General features: G+C 40.5%; 1 protein-coding gene across 2 annotated transcripts in view; it reads left to right on the plus strand.

Annotated features, from left to right (window-relative positions):
- Positions 1 to 36: 36 nt before the first annotated feature.
- Positions 37 to 21,520, plus strand: part of PTDSS1 (phosphatidylserine synthase 1) — a 28,761-nt gene continuing 7,277 nt past the window's right edge. For both annotated transcript variants that reach the window (XM_038127183.1, XM_038127185.1), the window contains exons 1-9: positions 37 to 377; positions 5,769 to 5,860; positions 7,361 to 7,405; positions 9,526 to 9,650; positions 12,658 to 12,816; positions 15,420 to 15,571; positions 17,473 to 17,614; positions 18,523 to 18,635; positions 20,093 to 20,158. In XM_038127183.1, the coding sequence (XP_037983111.1) occupies positions 199 to 377; positions 5,769 to 5,860; positions 7,361 to 7,405; positions 9,526 to 9,650; positions 12,658 to 12,816; positions 15,420 to 15,571; positions 17,473 to 17,614; positions 18,523 to 18,635; positions 20,093 to 20,158 (1,073 nt within the window). In that variant the 5' untranslated portion in view covers positions 37 to 198. The remainder of the gene's footprint in view (positions 378 to 5,768; positions 5,861 to 7,360; positions 7,406 to 9,525; positions 9,651 to 12,657; positions 12,817 to 15,419; positions 15,572 to 17,472; positions 17,615 to 18,522; positions 18,636 to 20,092; positions 20,159 to 21,520) is intronic.

The raw sequence follows: 21,520 nt of genomic DNA on the forward strand, positions 1-21,520 counted from the left end.
TCCCTCCCTCGCCTCGTGGGCGCGGCAGGGCGAGCTCCTCCCCTCCCCTCGGCGCGGCGGGCGCGGCGCTGCCCCGCTCGGCCCGCTCGGCTGCGCTCGGCGGGACGCGGCGCGGGCGGGCGGGCGGCCGGGCTGGTTCGGGCCGCGCCGCCCCGCGTAACCACAGCCGCGCTGAGACGAGGGAAGAGAGGGGGCGAGATGGCGTCGTGCGTGGGGAGCCGGACCCTGAGCAAGGACGACGTAAACTACCGCCTGCACTTCCGCATGATCAACGAGCAGCAGGTGGAGGACATCACGCTGGAGTTCTTCTACCGCCCGCACACCATCACCCTCCTCAGCTTCACCATCCTCAGCCTCATGGCCTTCGCCTTCACCAGGTGCGCGGCCGCCGCCGGGAGCCGCAGCCCCGCCTCTGGGTGCCGGCAGCCCCGGGGCGCAGGGGGTTCCCGGGCAGGGAATGGGGAGGGTCGGTGCCGCAGGGGCAGCGCGGCTCCGGCCGGGCCGGGCCGGGCCGGGCCGTGCCTGCGGGGCGCTCCCCGGGCGGCTGCTGCACCGCCCGGCACCCGCGCCCCCTGCTCGGCAGGCCCGTGCTGGAGAGCGGGCATCCTCCCCTCCTTTCCAGAGCGGTTATCATCCTTACTGCGTTTCCTGGGAACTTATTAATCGTTTTGAGGATCCCCGCTGAAGTCTCTACTAAAATGTGTGTTTCAAGGAGTTGCCAGAAATGGGCTTTATTAGGCTATCGAGCAGCCCCGCAGTGACATCACTCGCGTAGATGATTTCCCAAGCGTGCGATGGACGGCAGTGACTGTTCTGCGGCACCGCTTCTGTACCCCGCGCTGTCTGTGGCACCGCTTCTGTTCCTCACACTGTCTGTGGCACCGCTTCTGTACCCCGCGCTGTCTGTGGCACCGCTTCTGTACCCCGCGCTGTCTGTGGCACCGCTTCTGTACCCCGCGCTGTCTGTGGCACCGCTTCTGTAGCCCGCGCTGTCTGTGGCACCGCTTCTGTAGCCCGCACTGTCTGTGGCCAGCCTCAGGTTGGCTCCGGCCCTGGCACGGGTGGGCTTAGCCACATCCTTCGCGCAGCACAGGCAGGGAGGGCTCTGTGGGCATCACCCCTGCAGTCATTTGTGGCGGTACTGCCAGGAACGGACAGGTTTTTCGGGAACCTTGCTTGAAAACAAAGAGTATAGCAGTGCGGTCCGAGGGGTATCCTGCATGGTTTTTGAAGTTGCGTATAGTTTTTGTTGCCTTCTACTGGATGTGAAGATGATTGTATAATCCTGCTGTAGACTAAGTTGTGTAGTATGTAGGCAGTGATTCCTGAGAGGTTTTGGCTAGGTAGTGCAGTGCGTTTTAGGCTCATTTAAACTTTTATATCATTGTGTGTACGCAGTCATGGATTTCAGTGGTCTTGTGGCTTAAACTCTGATGATGGTGAATCCCCCCCTTGAAAGTCACCTTAAAACATTAATTCATGACAACTCTCCATTTGATGTTAGAAGATTATTGTTTGTCACTAAGCCTGATACACCGTTCAGTGTGTAATCTCGTCTTATTCTAAGAATTCAAATGTATAGTTTTCATCAGCTGTGAAATAATGGCCAAGCCTGGCTTGAGTTGAGACAGGAGCTTAAGGAAAAGTAAAATAGTGTAACTGCAGATGGTCTGAGGTGTGCCTTTTCTTGTTTCAACATGTGTATGGCCCCAAGGGAGATACTTTTGGTGAGCACATCCCTTGTCCTACTTGGATCCTTTCTTAACTCCAAAATCAGAGACATATTTCTGTGCTCTACTACAATGTTTAATTACAGACCTTTGCTACAAGTGCTCCTCATCCCCTTGCCTGATCACTTTTCTCCCTGAAGGGCTAATTTAGGTCAAACTTCTGAGTCACTAAGAAATTCTCATCACAGTGTCATTCTGGAGGATTAATGGATTGCACACCTTTGGGGAAGGAATTTTGCCATTAATTCTTCCAAGCAGAAGATGAGCTAAGAAGAAATTTCAGCACTTTGGAGTCTTCTAGGCCCAAATAAATTTCTTCACTTCTGGCATGTTTGTTTGCATTTTTCCAAGAGGATTGCTGGTTTGTCTTTCCATTTGTTTTGCTGTCTTTCTAACTTGACTTCTTCAATTTCATTTTCTTCCCTCTGTCTCTCTCTACCTCACTTCCCGTGTTTAAATACCAGTTGACTTGTCTTTAACTCTCCTCTATTTTTTCTCAGGTTGTAGAAGGTACTCTGATTTTACTTTCTCACCTCTCCTCCTCCTGCTATTTTCAACTATTGTAGGAGTTTCGTAGATCTCCTGAGTGATACCAGAGTGCTGCCTCTGAGCCTCATTTGGGACACCATCCAAACCATATACACTCTTTGAGAAACTGGGGAAGAGGAGAAAATTTCCCACATGCTTTTACAGTCTGTGCTTCTTTCCATCAGCTTATTGCATTGAGTCTATACTGACTCCTGCAGTAAGGTGATATTTAAGTTCATTTTCCCACTTCCCTGGGTGCCAGGCACTGTAGACTTCCCTCTGAGGTGTCACAAGTGATCCTTTGCTTCCCCTGTGCTGTCAGTTGTTCCGTAGCTCTCCTGGGCAGTTTGTTGAGTGGGGGATTTTCTATGACAGATTCATGCCGATGTTGAGAAGTAAAATTTATTTTTTCAGGAACTTCACCATAGACAGAGGAAATTCTGTGTTCCTTAAATTCTTGTCTCTTCTGTAATTGCTTCTTTGTGTCAGAATTATGTGGAGGGTTCTGAAAAACTTAGAAAGTGCTTTCCCCTTGTGTGTAGCCATACATAACATGAAGTCCTCCTTAGGATCACTGAGACCGGCTGCTACTGTCTTTGAGCTGACAGATAAGGGTGAAACTGAACTTCAGATAGCAGCAATCTTCAGGTATGATGATGATAATAATATTAATAATAGTGGTCCAAAAAAAAAGTGTTTTTAATTTTTCTATGTTAAAGTAGGGAATAGAGGGTATTTTGTTCTTTAAAGCACATCCTTCTAGTGCTTCTCACAATGGCTGCAGCTTCCTTGGTTGTTTCCTGCTGAATGAGCCAGACAGAGGCTCCTCTGCTTCCATCCTGTGCCTTGGGGCAGTGGTGGGGAGTGGCTCTAGCTTTCCCTGTCCTCTTCCACCCTAGACAGAGGTGTGTGGCCCTCTCTGAGCCCAGAGGCAACCGGCAGGAGTGAGTCCGGGGGAGATATTCTGTGGGACACAACAATAGGACTGAGAAAGGTGACAGACTAGTGACTTCTGGTATGAAGCTGCCGGGGCTTGTAGAAGCAGGAGTAAGACCTGTAGGATGTAGGGCTGTTGTCTTCCATGTCCCTTGATTAATGGCCTTGATTAAACTGGATTATTGTGTATTTAGGTTTGGCTGAGTTTATGGAAGATGTTTTTCCTCTTTCTCCCACATTCCAAATTTATTGTCCTAGCTATTTTTTCCTCAATTGCGTATCCGCCCCCCTCTTTTTTTTGGTAATGTAATAACTCACTCATGGACATTTTTGTAATCTACTGCTCTGGAGAAGAACAGAAGAGGGATAAAGATTATGCAGTTTTTATACACTTTGGTTTTTTTTATTTCTTCTCTAAAAAGCCACAGAATTGATAATGCCCTTATAAAGTGGGTTAAATTTGAAAGAATTTTCATCTATCCTCCCATGTAAGCATTAGAAACCTTGCTTCTGCTACATGAATGCTTGTATTTCAAAAACAGAGTCAACAATTCTTGGGCTATGTGGGAGATGATTTAGCACATTTTCCCAATTGCAGCTTGTTATGATTGCATCTTTCCCTTTGGCATTCCCCAGAATAGTTCTTCCAGGTAAACACTATAATTCTTATACCAGCTAGTGCACAGCAGCAAGATTCTTGCTCACACCTGTTCTTACCTGCTCCTGGCAAGAAGATAGGGTGTCTGTCCCTTGTTAAATGTATCTGCAAGCCAAAATAAAATGCCTTCCCACTTACTTGGAATGATTTGTAATTTTACTTTGCATGCATCTTTGTTGATTTTGGGGGGAAGTGGTGCCAACATGAGTAGGAGAGCTTTTCTGAAGCTGAGTAGTACTCAGAATCCTGATATGCAAAGGTGAGGACCTTTAGTCTCACTTGGTGCAGAAGTTAAATGATGTGATCACAATGTCTTTCACTTCTTTGTTGGCCGTGATGAATTGATGTGATGCAACTGTAGTTATTTGTTCTATCTAAAAAAAAAAAAAAAGTTCATCCTCTTGGTGGCAGCCATGACAGAATGTTCCAGTGTGTTATTTACATGTGTTAAAAGAGGGATATGGTTTTGCTGTCTGAGGCATCAGAGCTGGAGGCTCTGGCTAGGAAGTGCACTGGATGGCGTAAGGTCTTGGGATTGCCAAGGGAGCCTGAGTTAAGCTCTGGGACTTGGAGTTCACAGCTGGTATAAAGTGTCAGCCTGTGCAGCATGGCTGCTGGAAAATGACTGGTAAAGCTGAACTCAACTGGTTTAAAAAAAATGCCGTGGGGAGTCCCTAAGGCCTGCAGAGAAACCATTTGTGTTTAATGCACTTTTTCTTTCCATACATTTAAACTGACACAGTGCTTAAATGCCTCACAGTGATGAAAGCCTGCTGTCAAGCTGTTAAGGTTCAGTTCTGAGGAAAAGAAAAATTATTTGGCTAAGTGAGAAATATTTTCCAACTGCAGCGAGTATCTAATGTGGAGAGCATTTATACTGTCTTGGATTCTTTACTGAACCATCCAGAAATGTGACAGATGCTCTTCCAGGAAGAGCTGTATACCTTCAAAGTTTGCTAGGAATTCTTTTGTTACTGTGTTGTGAATAAATAAACAAATATATTCAAATGAATAGACTGATCCTAAGTACATGCTAACTACCCAGATAGTAAAACTTTGACTTTAGTTGTAGTGGGTGATATATTATAAAATATTCACTATTTATGTTACGATAGTCTGAAGTTTGTTTGTATTACCGAAGTGTCCCACAAGCTGTCTGCTGGTTAGAAAAGTTAGGTGAGAGTTTGTTAATCTTCTACCTGCCTGAAAAGAAAGGGCTCTGTCAAGTTTGCCTCAGCATTCCAAACTGAATTCTTAGGTCTCTCTTCTAGCTATAATGTAACAGTAGCACAACTAATGCATGATGCTATATTCAGAGCTTTGGCTTAATAGATCTAAAAGCAAATTGACATGTTTACTTGGGTCTTTTAAGTTGTGCTGTGTCTCTGTTACAGATTCTAAGCTGTACATTCATTATTTCTGAAGACTGATTGTAATAATTGTTTCTCATCTCAGGCATTTGATGTTGAGGATCAGCAAAGGGAAGTGAAAGGTGCTGCAAGTAGCACCAAAACAGCAGAAGGAAACCTAAATATTGCACCCAGGCTTCCAGAGGCTTTAGTTTAGGTGCAAAAGTTGCTGTGTAAAAATAATTTGATGATGTTTCTATAAAAATTAAAGGAGGAAGTTTTTTTTCACCTTATGTTAAATTTGGTCATTGCTTCTATACTCACTTCTAACAATGCTAATGGCTTGCATGTGTTTACTAAATAGTTAACCCTCTTGTAAGAAAGGGACACCCAGAAGTGTAGTGTGAAAATCATTCAGTGCAATTACTATCTTAACTTGTTACATAATAGGCATGCATATTTCTTGTATTTAATTTCCATGTATTCTTTATTTAAATAATATATCTTGAGAGCCTTTTGACTTCGTCCTTATAATGTACTTTAATACTGTGTTGTCTATCTCTTTAGGGATGATTCTGTACCAGAGGATAATATTTGGAGGGGTATCCTCTCTGTGATTTTCTTCTTTCTAATCATCAGTGTTCTAGCTTTTCCTAATGGTGAGTAAGGTTTATACAGCTTGTACTTCATGGTTTTTTTATGTGAGTTTCTCTTTATTGCCACTATATTTACTTTTACTTTTATTTAAATACCAATTTTCAGAGTATTTTTTCATTACTCATATGAATTCTTTTATATTAAGGAACAGTCTAAAAATGGGTTGCAGTCATACTGAGCAGAGATAAGTATTATTTATAGCTTGTTATTTATAGTCTGTATTTAACAAGGAAGTCAAGTTCTCAAAATCAGTGTCCTATTTGCAGATGTGCAGTTGCAGCTCAGATTGTAAGTAATGATGCTAACAGACCCTTAAATAATGTTTAGGAGAACCTTGCCTCAGTGTGTTTCAACAGAAGTGTAATTCCAAAAGTTCTCAGCCAAAACACCTTACCAGAAGATAGTAACATAAATGGTTTAAGTTGCATTTACAATGTAAAACCGCAGTTGCTCAGTAGAAGTTAAAGTTGCACAAAAGTTTTGGTAGTTGTGTGAGGAGCAGAAAGTATAAAAATGTGAGAACATTTGTGTGTCACTTAATTCTGTGGAAGAAATGCTTATACATGGTTTGTCTGTTTTGGTTTTTTAATTTTTGCTTTTTTCTGTCAGCAAAATCGTGATTCTTGGGTCAAGTGTAAACTGTCTCACAGTTGGCAATGTTCAGGAAAAAACAGTGATCATGTTCAGGGCAGCTTTGTACTGCAGAGTTGGGATGTGTTTTTCCCATATATTAAAAATCCTACATGCATGCTTTTCACAAAGTGCTGCCTGAAAAACTGAATGCCGGAGAAAAAGGAGCTTGATGCATACAGTGGTGAAAGAGTGGTCTGCAGTGTGTGCAGAAAATATTTGTTGAGCCACTTCTTGCTACCTAAATTTATAATTCATCTTTAGACGTTCTCCAGTTTCACCAGATTTACCTTCTCTGCTGTTCACATTAGCTGAGAGGTTTTTAGTCTAATAAATTGGTTTCATCCCTGGCTCTAGAGTAAATAATTTGACACCAGTAAAGAGCATAGGTGTGTTCCTTCTTGTCAGCTATGTATGATACTCAGTTTGGAAATTTCAGGAGGCCTGTTTGGTAACATTTCTTGTTGATCTGAAGGCTAAGCGCCATGTTTCTTTCTTAACACAGACAAATTTGTATGGGATATCTTAATTGTGAGCAAGCTGCAGTCTGGAAACCAGGTCAGGACATCCTCAGGTGACACCTGAGATGTAGTTTCTGCTGAACAAACAGCATGCTACTGTAATGGACATGGCTCCATTAAAACAGTGAAAAATTGTCTTCATGTTACCAACTGGCAGTCTCCTTTTTCCACTTGGAAATCTGCTGATTTTTTTTTAACAGCATGGAGCTCCAGCTTTCAGGTGTGTTACATAGTTTGATGAAGAACTGATCCACGCTCATGCCAAGTAGTCACATGCGATATACTCAAAAATAAATGTTGTGGTTTTTACTGCCTGTCTAAGCTAATAAGCTTTTTGTTTGCTGTCTATAGGACCCTTTACACGTCCTCACCCTGCTCTATGGAGGATGGTTTTTGGTAAGTTTGTGTTTCCAACTTCTGCATTGATTTTGCAGGACCTGCCTTTTTAACTTTCTGATGAATGGAATTGTCATGAAACATAATTGTGCGTCAGACTTGTGTGAATGTTACTTTCCTCCTGCTCCTGAGCAGTTGCTTATAATCTGTTCTTAGTTATGTTTGGGAATATCATTGTAGTTACTCTATGTCAGGATGATGGAAATGAAATCACAAAAAGGGATCATTCATTCTGATACAGTTTTAATCCTGTTTTGTGCTTCCCAGTCTCGTTCCCCCACACCTTTCCTACTGTCAGCTCTTCCAACCCCAGCTACTGCATATACTGTCTGACTCCTAAACACAGTTGAATAATTGGTTTCTTTTCATTATTGGCAAAATATGCTGTTACTTTATCTGTTTATTAAATTGTAGCATTGCATAGGTTAACATTTATTAATATTCTTGACATTTCTATATTCATATTCTTATTTCATTAAAAGTATCTATAAATATCAGTTGCATTCATAGTTCGAAAAATAATTCTGTTAGCTACAAAACTAACAAGTGAAATCCTGCTCCTTAAATATCTGAATTACACAGCAAAATCATGAGGAAGTTTATTTTCAAATAATTCAGGGTTCACAGAGCATATGCTAGACTGCACATTTGATTATTCTTTAGGCAGACTGAATGTTCCTCTCTCCTGCCACCTTATATCTAAAAATAAGTAGGTTCCTAAAGTAGCTGATTACTCATCTGTTGACATTGAGAGCATACTGCTGATAAGACAGTACTCATTAAACAAACCTGCTTCTTGGAAAGTTTGGGAAACATTACTCCTGCTGGAAACACTAGGTCCTACTGCTCACTTCAAGTTTCACCACGTGTAGAGTGAAAGGTCATTCTCAATGTTGAAACTGTCAGAGCTTGACCCCTGTACTTTTGGGAAAAGGCTGCATGCAAAATCAGGAGCAGCATTTTTCCCTTTGTAATTCTCCTTCTTCAGGTGTGGCTCATTTAGCTGTGTTTGAGTTATCAGACCCTTCAGTAGATGAAGGGCAGGACTGGTGCATCCTCAACATTTCCAGATACATCCTGGCCTGCAGGCTGTGCTTCATTTAGCAGGGTGACATCTGTTGCCCTCGTGTTCCTGGGAGGGACTGTGCAGGACCGTATAGATACTTCCTGTGCATGTGTGTTTCTCTGAACAAAAGTTACTTTCTGGTGTACACTGGTGGGTATCAGCGTGTGAGTCCTGGTTATAGTTTAAAAGGCCTATTTAGACTTGCTGCGGTTTATTTTGAATGGCAGATCCTAAGTTTATTCACATTAATCTTTCTGTCTTCCATGACGTTGCTGCAGAATACATTTGAGCCTCAGGAAATAGTGTTTGTATGCCTCCTCCAAATGTGGTCTTGGATATCTGGGAGCTTGTGAATAATGTAAAGATACGGTCCCAACAAAAGCTTCATCTACCCACAGAGCTATACACCTAGGAATCAATTTCTAATAAGTTTTTCTTTTTTCAAAAAGAATTCTTACTCAGACTGGAGGAGAGAAATGGTACTCCTAAATGCAATCATGTTTCATAATTTATAGTGGTGTGAAAATAAATAATCATATTTATCTTTAAAAGCTTCAGGCAGCAAATTTTCCAGCTCACAAAAGTAACTCAGACATGCACTAGTTTATAATTACTCTTTATTACCAGCACAGCTCAGATTTGCCAGGTGGCATTATTAAATTGATCTTTATGTTGAAATCTGTGTAAAGGCTTAGGGACCTACATTAGTGAGACCAAGAATACTTAAAGCAAGAGCTAATGCAGTCCTGGATCCTAATGTATCTCTTACTAAGGAGCTTCTGGATCACAGCCTTGTACTACACATGTCTAAATTGACTAGAATGATTTTATCCATGCAGTTGAGCATGTGTTCTATCACTTGTCACAGGAGGGGATATGAAGGGCTGAGTGCTCAGACATTGCCATCTGACTGGTGTCTCTTCAGCTTTTCTGTATGTAGCTGCTGCATATAGAAATTCATTTGTAGAACAACTGTTTGAAAGCAGCTTTTTGAACTCTGTGTTCAAAGCAGTTTTGTGAGTGAGCATGATTTTAAAATTGAGTCTTTTTGCAGGTCTCAGTGTGCTTTATTTTCTGTTCCTGGTGTTCGTGCTCTTCCTCAACTTTGAGCAGGTAAAAGCAGTGATGTACTGGCTGGACCCTAATCTTCGATATGCCACAAGGGAAGCAGATATTATGGTATGTATCCATGGCACTTTATTGTACATACTTTAGCCATGTTTTATATGAGTGGGAATGAATAAATCTGAATTTGTCATGAGTTGTGCAAGTTTCTGCCTATACTTGACACTCAACGAGTCCTTTGTGTCAGCAATTTGTTTACATTGAAATCAGCTGGTGTGAAAAAGAGTCTTCTCAGTATATTTTTTTTCCTAGTATAGATGTCTGGATGAGTGTGGAATTTGGAATAGGATATTTGTTTGCAGTGGGGTGGCTTTGGATGCTTTTTGGTAATAGATATGAGCATGGATACTGAAAATGGACTTAGCAAGGTAGTATCTAAATGAAGCCTGTATGGTATGTGTCCCACATCAGTGTTTTTGATGCCACAGTGCTGCACTCAAAAACTTTGGTCTCATCTTGCTGCTCTGAGCTTAGTAAATTACTGTCATGCTATGGAGCTTGTGGAGTGTGTGTTTGTATGGCAGCTGCAGGACTCAGCTCCCTTCCAGTCAGTCAGCAACTGAGCACTGATGCTGTTACCATTGGGAAATTATTTCCATAGACCATAACCTGGAGTGGCACAGAAAGCCAGGCTTGTTCTTCTGCTCACTGAGCAGCTTGCAAAGAGAACATTCCCCTTCAGGTGGGGACACGAACACAGGGAGCTGAGCTTGTAAAAGGAGGCCTGGGAGAAGGGTGTGAATTATGCAGGGAGGCAAGCAGAACACAGTGTGAGCAGTTGGGCACCAAGCAGAAGAGGAAGCTGCATGAGGAGGCAAGAATCACCAATCTTGCCCTCCTCACTATCACATCAAATTACTCCTCATCATCTGACCAACATGTTCCCTTGACCTTGCGTTTGTGCATCTGTCCACCATGGTCATCTGTTGAATACTAGGTGCTTTTATAGGACTCATGCCTCATGAGTAGGAAAATTGACTGTTTGTCTTTCACACGTGGCAATTTACTGCTTATGCAAACCAATGCACAGCACCTCATCAGCAGTGGCTGCAAACTCGTGCCCTGTAGCACATAGGGGAATAGAAATCTTTACAGTGCAGTAAGCTCATGTTAGCTGATTGATAGTGAGGGCTGCGTGCAGGCTCCTTGCCTGGAAAACTGCATGCTTCAGGTATTGCACCTCAGCCTGTCAGCAGTACGTGCTGTGCAACTCTGGGCTGTGACTTTGGGTTCTGTGAGGAACCTCCTGTGCTGTTGGAGAGGTGAGGGCTGCCTGCCCTTAGGATGAGGGGAGGGCACAGGGCTAAATGGAGCCCCAGCACCGGTGTCAGTGGTGTTGCTGAGCAACAAAAGGGTGCTGAGACAAGGAATGTGTTGGTTTGTCAGATTCACCTGGCTCTCCTGTCATTTAAATTAGAAATAGATTCCAGCTAGGGGAGGACTAGTATTACTACTGGCACAGACCCACAGTACAGCAGATTCCCTAACTGTAGTCAGTGGAAGCTTGCCCTGGTCTACTTTGCAATCCAGATATTGTAATTTAAAATTAGAGTAAATTTTTAAAGTGCAGCTGTAATGAGGGCTGCGGCTTGGTTGCTTGCACACAACTAGCAAAGTTGTTTGGGTATAAAAAAAAGTTCAACACATTTCACTATATGGCTGGCTGAACTGCAGCTGGAAAAATGAGATAGAGAGGGAAAAGCCCCAGTAAATATAAAAGCAAAAAAGCAAGAGCTGTGGAAAAAACCTTACTTTTGGAGTAGCCTCATTGTGTTCACTTACCATAGGTATCGTGGTGTAGCAAGGAGACTGCACCTTCTGTAGTGTATTCTGTGCTTCTCATGCTGGCAAAGGAGCCAGTTTCAGTTCTCCTGGTGCACAAGCTGCAGGTTTACCATCCCTAGAACAGGTGGTGCATCTTTCTCTGACCAGCAGCACAGGCATGCACAAGAAAGCACCAGCAGTAAGGGTTACTTAAGAGTAACCTACACAACTCCTGTCATCCCACAGTGGGACTTAGCTGCCTGCTGATAGACTGATTGATATGAAATAGTGCATTCTTCTCTTTGTGGTGGCCAGGATTTAGATCTTTCTCTGCTATCTCATCTTCGATTTGATTAGTGTTCATTTGTGCAGGATTAGCAATAGTTCTGGCCTGAAAGAGAATTCTTGATTTAACAGCACTGAGCAGTGCTGAGTTGTCACCTGCAGGTGGCAATGTGTATTTTAGGAGGATTGAAGAGCAGAGATTTTTTAAAATGTGTGTTTCCTGTTAGGAAGAGTTCAGTTTGTGCCCAGTGATGAGACAGAACCCCACAAGTGCAGCCTCCTGATGGCATGCATTTTTTTTCTTTTTGGGCAGTGATTTCTAGCACTTGCTGTCCAACATGTTTTGAGAACCCGGTTCCTTTGTCATTGGTGACTAGAATATTAATTAGTATTCTTAAGGAATCTGCTGCTCATCTGCAAAAAAAACGTTTGCAAGTTCCCTTTAATCTTCCCCTAAATTTTTTTTCAATCCAAGCCTGGGACTGAACATCCTCAATATGATTGGGTTATAGGAAATTGCTTTCATGAGGAAAATAAGACACAAATGATACTCAAGTAAACATTGACATGAGTAACATTACATCAGAAACTGAGAAGGATTAGCCACTAATGAGCCACATCTGAATACCAGACAGCATGAATGTGGAGAAAAGTGGTTCTTTCAAATCAAAACTCCAAAGAAAATCAGTATTTTCTGGAGTATTGTCTGCTGGTTTTATTGTTATGGATTTTATTGTTTTTGTCGCTTCTCTGTCACTTAGGAAGTGCATGCTTCTTCAGGCACCAAGGTTCCATTCTATTTCCCTTTAAATTAGAGCTGTACTGTGATGGCACTGAGTTTTAATACTAGAAGTTTTCTGCCACAATTTAAAAGGATAAGAAAATGAAATAATGCTAATTTTAATACCTTATCATTCCAGGCTTAATGCACTGGATGGAAAGCTGTTTCTTCTTTCTGAAGTTGTGTGTTGCTGGAGTAATTTTGTTCTGGTTTTTTTTCTTTTCATAACAGGAGTATGCAGTGAACTGTCATGTTATCACCTGGGAGAGAATCCTCAGCCACTTTGATATATTTGCTTTTGGGCATTTCTGGGGCTGGGCTATGAAGGCTTTGCTGATTCGCAGCTATGGGCTCTGCTGGACTATTAGCATCACCTGGGAGCTCACTGAGGTAGGCCACTTTCATCTTAATTATCAGCAAAGGTACGAGATATTAATTGTTCTTGGAGGAAGAGTGAATGTTACTAGAAGGATGGCTTCTCAATTTAGGTTTACATTTTAAGTCTTATAAGCCAGATGCTGAGTAATTTATGCAGCTGAATGAACAGACAACAGCAAGCTGGGTTTTATGTATGTGATTTGTTACTGCTTGAATAGAAAGGAAGGCTAGGTCAGCCTATTTGTGCCATTCATAATTTATTTTCTGCTGTTATGGGGATCATGCTACTTTTTCTACTTCACATATTTCCTGATTCAGAGCAACTGTTCCCCTTTTTCACCTTGCAATATCTGTGATCTACTCTCTTGGTCCCTGTACCTCACATACAACAATATCACACATTGTGTATAGTCATGCATAATGTACAAGGGAAATGGAGTTGAGGGATCTTCCTGATGTAAACACCTGAATTTAGTCTTTAAAATCCGTTTTCTGTAAAGATTGCTGTCATGAGAATGCTTGGCTTATCTGACAAAGCATTTGTAAATTTGGAAACATAGATAAGGATTTATTAGTCTAAAATTAAATTTTGTGTTTGAAGATCCTGGTGCTGTGAGTTCCTCTTCAAAATATGTTTCTGTTCTGTGGCATTGAAGGATACTGTGTTTTCTAAGTGATTTTAAAATTGCTCAAGATTGGGATTTCACAAGTAGCCATTCACAGAAAAACCTCAGCTAGTTATTGTACGAATTTTTTCCCTCTGGAAAATAATGTATTTGGATTTGTTTCACTCTTACTGTTCATCACACAACTCTTGTCTGCAATTTGACACAGAATCAAATGTCTAGTGTTCCCCTTCTTGGAAGGCAGATTATTGGAACAGATAATGTGTTGGACAAGGTTCAAAACCTAGATATGTTATCACCACTCAAATAGATTTTTGATAAATTAGATAATTCAGGAGAGTAATTAGAAACCTCCAGAAGTTATCAGGGCAGTTACATAGCGATTTAGCTGAGTATTTCCTATTAGCATTCACAGATTGCAGCCAGCTCCTTGTTCAGAAATGGGAAACTTGGCTCATGCTCCATACTGTTGGATTAAAGTTGGGAAGCAGGCAGACCTTGGTCTCTCACTGTGAGAAAGCAGCTAGAGAGCCTTAGAGGCTGTCAGGCTAACACCTGTGCTCTGGATCTTGCTGCCTCATTTTCTGTAACTTCCAGCATCTTTGCCTGGATCTGACTGACATTTGTAGGCTATTGCCCCTCTCGGGCTAAATTAATGAAAAATATGAAAAGGAAACTTTACCAGGACAATGAGCAACACTGTATCACTTGGTTCCTGAAGAGAAACTCAAATTTTCTTTTTTGTGAAGGTTGAAATCCATATAGCTGTGTCAAAGAAAACCAACTGCTTTTGATACACTTTTGCAAGAGCTTTCACAGGAATTGTCATTGCCAGTATTAGTCACTGTAATGTACTATAAATGGGCCAGCATTCATTCCTGTTATACACAGAAAACATTCTTGTTCCTTTTTTCAAATCTGATGTTTTTCCAGTACTTTATGCTTACATCTCTGAACAAAAGATACTTTATTACAAAATCATACCAATAATCTTCCACAGCCACAGTGCACGTACATTAACTGGCAAGAATTGCACTGTGTTTGTGGAGGTACATTCTTTATGTACCTCCACAAATACCTCTATGTATTTTGTTAATTATCTCCTTGAGTATTGCCGAGGGGCTGCTTAACACATGGCTGTCTTGATTTCCTGTCCATAGGTAACTTTTCCAGTCTATTTTTTTTTTGGATTGCAGTGATTTTTCTCATAGAATAACAGAATAAAATTATATTTCTTAAAGGAGAAAGAGAGGCAGTGAATCCGTTTCTAGCTCTTGGTAAAACATGTTTATATCTTGCCTTAATTCTGGCCAGTTGTTCCCCTCACTGCATCAGTAGAGTGGAATGTCCTCTTAACTTCTTGAGCCATTCTGTATTAAGTATAGCAGCAAAGCTTGCTGAAATGTTGTCTGAAATGTTGTTGAACTCTTAATTTTTTTATGGTCACTAAATTTCCTGAAAATAGAGTTTTGAAATAAAGAAGTCCTGTGTTCTGAACGCCACCATGCTTTAGTACTGACAGCTTTTACAAATGCATCCATTTTTCTTACTGCATCTTGTTGCTGGTTTAGAACACTTAATAGTTAATACTATTCAGCAAAAATGAAACAGAGATTCTCTTAATTTTATTTTTTTAAAGCACAAACCACCTTATTTCCTCCAAGAAACACAGTAGTTCTGCTTGTTTCATACATTTCTATTAATGTACTGCGTATCATCTTTGAGAAGCCAAGAGCATGATATCCTTATATACAGCATAGCCTCAACAGGAAACAGTTGAGAAGGAAATCTCTGATGCCCCTTGTGTGATTCTGTTCAAGGCCTTCTGAAATCAATAGAAGGATGTCTACCAAATTTCAGTGGCTGTGGCTCATGCCCTTGAAGTATGCTGTGTACTGACAAGCTGATTTTTGAATGTGTACTTTAAAAGTGAATTTATATTAATTCTGTGCTGTTCCTCACCCAGAGTCTTTTTGCTGTATTCTATAGCTCTTCTTCATGCACCTTCTGCCTAATTTTGCTGAATGCTGGTGGGATCAAGTCATTTTGGACATCCTGCTTTGTAACGGGGGTGGCATCTGGCTGGGCATGGTAGTTTGTCGTTTCTTGGAGATGAGGACCTATCACTGGGCAAGCTTCAAGTAGGTTTAAATTAAAGCTTGATAAGCATTGTTTTGCATGTATAAAAATAGCATAGAATCTGCCTGTGCTAACAGTGCTGTAATTTTATTTTAAATGTTGAATATCAAACATTCCTGTATGTATATGTTTGTAAATGTGACTGTATATATGATTTTCCTTTGCAATTTTAAGTTACAAGCATCGATGCCAATGCACAATACAAAATCATAAAGCTATTTGCATTTTCAGTTTATTTTGTATACATAAAACTTTGAAGAAGTCAGGGAGCAAAAGCAAATTGTGATTGTTTTCTCATCATACATTTTTTAGCTAGATTTGGGCTCACCTTGGTGATGCATTAGTGTGGCAATCTGTCAGCACTAGTTGTAATTGCAGTAAGGGCAGGGGGCTGATGGTGCCTGTGTTGTGAATTGCTTTACCTCATTGCTGACCTTCTAAAACAAATGGAGTAATTGTAAAATAAAGAGGTATTTGCTGTGTAAAAGGGCAACAGCTTATGGCCTAGTATGTCAGTTCCTAGCTGTCCAATTGTGGTTTCTTCCATAGCTTTTTGCCCCTCTCCTGCCTTCTTCCCTGCTAGCTGGTAGCAAGCATGGTTATCTGCACATTACCAGTGGTATGCATGAAACAGGGTCAAGTGCAGTGAATTGCCTTGAGAGATGGAAAAGGAACTCAGATCTTGACTTCCAAATTTGTACCTTGTGTGAATTTCTGTACTGCTTTCTTTTTTTACTCACAGATTTGTTAATTACCATCCAGCCTTTAGTCTGAATTCAGTTTTCCTGCATTTCTATGAAAGTTGATGGTCCTTCTGTTTTTAGAGGGTTCACTGAAAGTTTAAACAGCAGACTATCTATGGCACAACTAGACTTTACTGTCTTCGTGGAATAATTTTTCCTCATGGTCTTTTAAATGCATGAGTAGATTTTTCTGACCTTTGACATGAAGATGCTGCTTCATGAGAATGAGCAGCTTTTGCTTGTGCCCTTTTAGTTTATTTTTCTTTTTTTTTTATTTAATAAATAAAGATCTTAAAGTTTAGAAGATTCTCCCTAATCTAAGCTCTCTGTAGTATAGAAGAACACAAATATTGGAAATATCAAATCTGAGGATTTTTTTGGGTTGTTTTTTTTTTTTTTGGTCTAGAAGGGCCAGAGAAATAACAGGGTGAAAAATGGCTTCTAGTCCTGCTAGTCTTCCTTCAGAAGAGGAAGCTGAGTTTTTCTTAGATTCTGTGTCCTTTGGATGCTGTTGTTCATCTGAATTAATATTATCAAAAGCAAGAATCAGTAACATGTCAGATGAGCCTGCATTAAAATCCCTTTTCAAAATGGAATTTAAACGCTTCCTAGCTTTTAACACTGTTATCACACCTCTCCAGGAGGTCCACATGCATCTGCATCTGCTGAGCTTATGTGTGCTGGAGGTGTAGTATCATTAAACCTGTGGAGCCAGTCCCTGATAAAAATAATGAATCCGACAGATTCTTGAAGGATTAATGTCAGTGAGCTCTAGAACAAGGAGTGTTTGGGGTAAGAGCAGTGACAACATAAACTAGGAAGAAATAGCCTCTAGATTTTCCAAGGAAGTTGCAGAATTGCTGTCCTCATTTCTTTATGAAGAGAATGATAAAAGTGTTTTGTAGTTAGTTACTGAGTTACTGACTGAGGATAGAGAAGGGTAGACTTTTATACCAGAATACACACCTTGACTGACATGCTTAATAGGTTATTTTTCTGAATTTCCCCTTGCCTGGTACATAATTGTGTCTGAGAAGATCTCTGCTGTTGGTCAAAAAAAAGTGATTGTTCCTCAGAAACATCAGTAACAGGGCTGTTGCTTTTTTGTTTTTTCCTTCTGGCATATTCCTTGTATTTACTCCAGCCATTCTTTTTCCCAGGGACATTCACACAACCACAGGGAAGATCAAAAGAGCTGTGTTACAGTTCACCCCAGCCAGCTGGACCTATGTCCGCTGGTTTGACCCAAAGTCTTCATTTCAGAGAGTGGCTGGAGTCTACCTTTTCATGATTATTTGGCAGGTAAGAAATAAATTCTGTGAAATCAGAGCTGACATCAGCTCAGTTACTTGCTGGCTATGTTGGACTAAAAAATATCCCGATGGAGTGTATGTCTGTTACTGAAGCATGCAGTTAAATGAATTGATAATGAGGAATTGGACAGGGCACTTTCATGGGAGTTATGTGGTAGTTCAGGAGTGTAATTACAGAATCTGTGGAAAAAGCCAAATGTTACAGATTGCTGTATTGGCTTTTTGCAGTTGACAAAGATTTAAAAACTGCTCGTCAGTAGGGTTTAGGTGGTGGAATTTTAATTTATTTTGGTTTTGTTGTGTTGATGTGGCAGGGGATTAAGTTTGGTTTGTGTGGGGGGTGTGTGTTTACTTGTTTTGCTTTGCTTTTCCTTTCCCATTGACTGTTAAATGGATCAGTGGTACTCAGAATACTGTCATTGATCCAGCAAGACTCTATAGTGTGTCACAAATGCTTTAAAATCTTAAAACTAAAACTTTTGTGATTTTTAAAAAAATTTCTTAATTTAGTGTTTTAAAGGAAAACCTTAAATATTTAATAAAGTTGTCTGAAGTTTGGTTTTCTTTTTTAATATATGAATCTCTTCTGCTTCGCTCCCAAAATTGCTTTGGTTATTTGTACTTGATTTAGGATGTGCAAACTATCAGAAGACCTCTACAGGGTGAAGTAGTGTCTGGTCCCTTAATGAGTTTTGGGAAAGAGAGCAAATACTTTGATAGAGGTTTCTAGGGGAGAATTTTTTGTTTTACTAGTATATTACTTGCTTGTCCTAGCAAAAGACAGAGCAGGAATTCCTTATGTTTTAGTTTCCATATTAATCTTTGCACGTTTTCTGTACTAACTCATTAGGAGTTATGTAAGTTGAACACTATTAACTAGCTTTTTTTTTGATCTAGCTAACTGAGTTGAACACATTCTTTTTGAAACATATCTTTGTGTTCCAAGCAAGCCACCCTTTAAGCTGGGGGAGAATTCTCTTCATAGGAATCATTACAGCACCCACTGTAAGGTAATTTTTTTGATTCAGTGTTTTTTTAGTTTAAAGTAGTTTAGCTTCCAGGCATCCAAGAACTACATATAGTTCGTGAATAAGTATGGCACATTTCACAAAATGTATGTTTTTGCCACCATGAAATGCAAAACAATCATCTCTTGTCAATAAAATGTATTTCCTCACAAATAAACTGATGAAGTAAAATGTACGTAACAACTGTGTTGCCATAGGGATACAGAGCCAGTCTGTTCCTTCTCCTGTTTGTGTAGCATCTCCCTGTTTTGTGAGTTAGCTGCATATGTTATCCTTGAGGACTGCATGTGAAAGTATTCAAGTTAATGACTCAGGTGCTCCCAAAAGTGTAGATGAGGAAAACCAGAGCTGTTGGTTTTTCTAACAGCTCCTGATTGTGATTGAGCAGTAGCTTATTGTGAGAACAGGACCATATATATGCAGCATTGACAGCTGTATAGGAACATGAATCTGCTTTTTGTCATACGTGCCATTTTACCTTAATAGCAAAGTTCCTTTTTTTTCATTTTCCCCCCATTCCATACTTGGAGGTAGACAGAATACACACAGATCTGAAGTTAGCAGCAGAGAATTCCCTGTTCATGTCCAAAGTGATGTTAACTTGGACAGTTAAATGGCAGCCATGAATTGGTTATTCCTCAAATAGTGTTTTAAGTTATATGCAGTGATTTCACACTATTAATTAAAACACCCTGTGAGCTCTTGTGTAGGTGAATCTGTATGTTCTTTTTTTCCTTTGTAGCACTTGCACACCTGTAGAAGTCTTTATTCTTTAGCAGTCCTTGTATTGTTGGAGTAATAACACTTGTCTTCCCCATCTGTCAGTGGAAATCAGAAACTAAAAACAGGAACTTTGATTCCGCTTCTTTGGGATTCCCCTCTCTAAACTCCTAAATTCTGGAGCATAGAGAGCAGAGCAGAATGGTCTCCATACTTCTACTGTTCTTGAGAGGAAAATATGCCAGTGGTTAGACCATTCAAACAGGATATGGAATAGCCAGCCATATTCTTTCAAGATTCAAACCCACATTTCTCAAAAAAATGTGGTTGTTAATAAATGAAAGACGATCTGTGGAAAAAAAATGAGGGATTCTCTAATTCTTTTGACACTGTTGCAGTTTGCCTATAAGAATTGGAGACTCAATGGAGAGGCAGGGGACAAATGTTGCTAGCCTACTAGTTCAGGTACTTTCCCAGTCCTTGCTCTCAGGATTGTTTTCTGTGTTGTCTCAAGCTATTTGCTATATGTGATAATCTGTCCTACTAGAATTGAAGCCATCTGGTAAACATCCAGAATGATTGCATGTGAATTTAACCATCAGCACTTCATTTTCACTATAGATACATCTGTAACACTTTTTTTTTTTTTTTTTTTCCTAAATGTAAATATTCTGGGAACTTTCAACTTCACTGAAGAATTTTCTTTCTTCCCTTCTCAGGCAATACTATGCTTACCTCACAGACACACAGTGCAAGAGGGTGGGAACTCAGTGCTGGGTGTTCGGGTAAGTGTTCTTGCTGCATTCCTGAAGCACTTGGACAGGTGTCAAGGATGGGTCCAGCACAGGAACAGGCAGTTCCCATAAAGCCAGTCCTTGTCTTGTTTTGGTTTTGCAAGTTCAGAGGAAAGTGGAGGTAGAACATGGGAAGTAATGGAATGAGTAAGGACAACAGAAGGAATAAACTAGGGACTGCTGGATAAAATTAGGCTCTTTCAAAGCACCATTGGCCTTTCTGCCTATATTCTTAGTCAGGTGAGAAGGAAAAAGCTTTTACCTCTACAGCTTGCCTTTGCTTGATGGTTGTGAGGGTAATGTTTCTCTGGCTGCCAAGGTGGGCATTGCTGCTGTTAGCAGAATCACAGCAGAGGACAGTGAAACAAGGCATGGTTATCCACTGTTTCTATGACTGTACTATGAGCCATGGTGACCTTGATTACAATCTCTTTTTCTCTTAGAGAATACCTTTAAATGAAGAATTTGCATGGCTGCTTCTGAAAAATTGTTAAGGACTACAGAACCCATCATCCTTGGTCCAAAGCTCTCACTGAACACATTAATGTAATATGTGTTAATAAATAGATACCCAAATATGTCTGCAGGATTGCTTAACAAGAACTGGAATAGAACATTCACCCACAGTCTGATCTAATAATGGGAAATGTGCATGGAATAAGTATTCTCCTTCCTAGTGCTTACTTCTGTAATCTGCTAGAAACAACAGAGCAACAAGAGTTCCTGTTGATTTTGGAAAAAGAGGAGATCTTCCAGTAATGTAATGTAATGTAACCATCTAGAATATAATTTCTGAAGCAATTAAAAGAAGTATATGGAACTTTCATCTCTGTGGTAACCAAGACACTTCTAAAGGCACAAATGGAATTTTAAGCAGCCTAACTACGGGTATAATTAAAGTTAGTGCCTTTCATTAGTACGAAACTCTGTCTTTTCAACTTGACATAACTATTGCATCACTCTTGATAGATGTACAATAAGTGATGTAAAGCATGAACACGGCCAGTGCAACAGCCCTGCTGAAATTGCACTATTTTCATTAAGATGAAGCCTTTCAAAAAGAAAAATCTGTTAGAATGTTACAAGACCATTTTGCTTGAATGAAAAGTTACCATATTTAGTTCTATGGAGTACTCTCATCACCCTTCAGTAGGACAGTAACACCCTTCACTGTTAGCGTCCTTCTTTCTCTTGATTTACCACTTCATCAGCTGTAATAGTTTTCCATTGTAAAATGTGCTTAACCCAAGTATTCTTGACAGGAATAACAGAAAAAATGTATAGGTTCAGGGCAAACAGCTGTATTTTTTTTGAGTCCTCATTAAAAATAGCCTATTGTTTTGTTTATGCTTT

The sequence above is a fragment of the Motacilla alba genome, chromosome 2 (assembly GCF_015832195.1).
Source record: "Motacilla alba alba isolate MOTALB_02 chromosome 2, Motacilla_alba_V1.0_pri, whole genome shotgun sequence".
Lineage (NCBI taxonomy): Eukaryota > Metazoa > Chordata > Aves > Passeriformes > Motacillidae > Motacilla > Motacilla alba.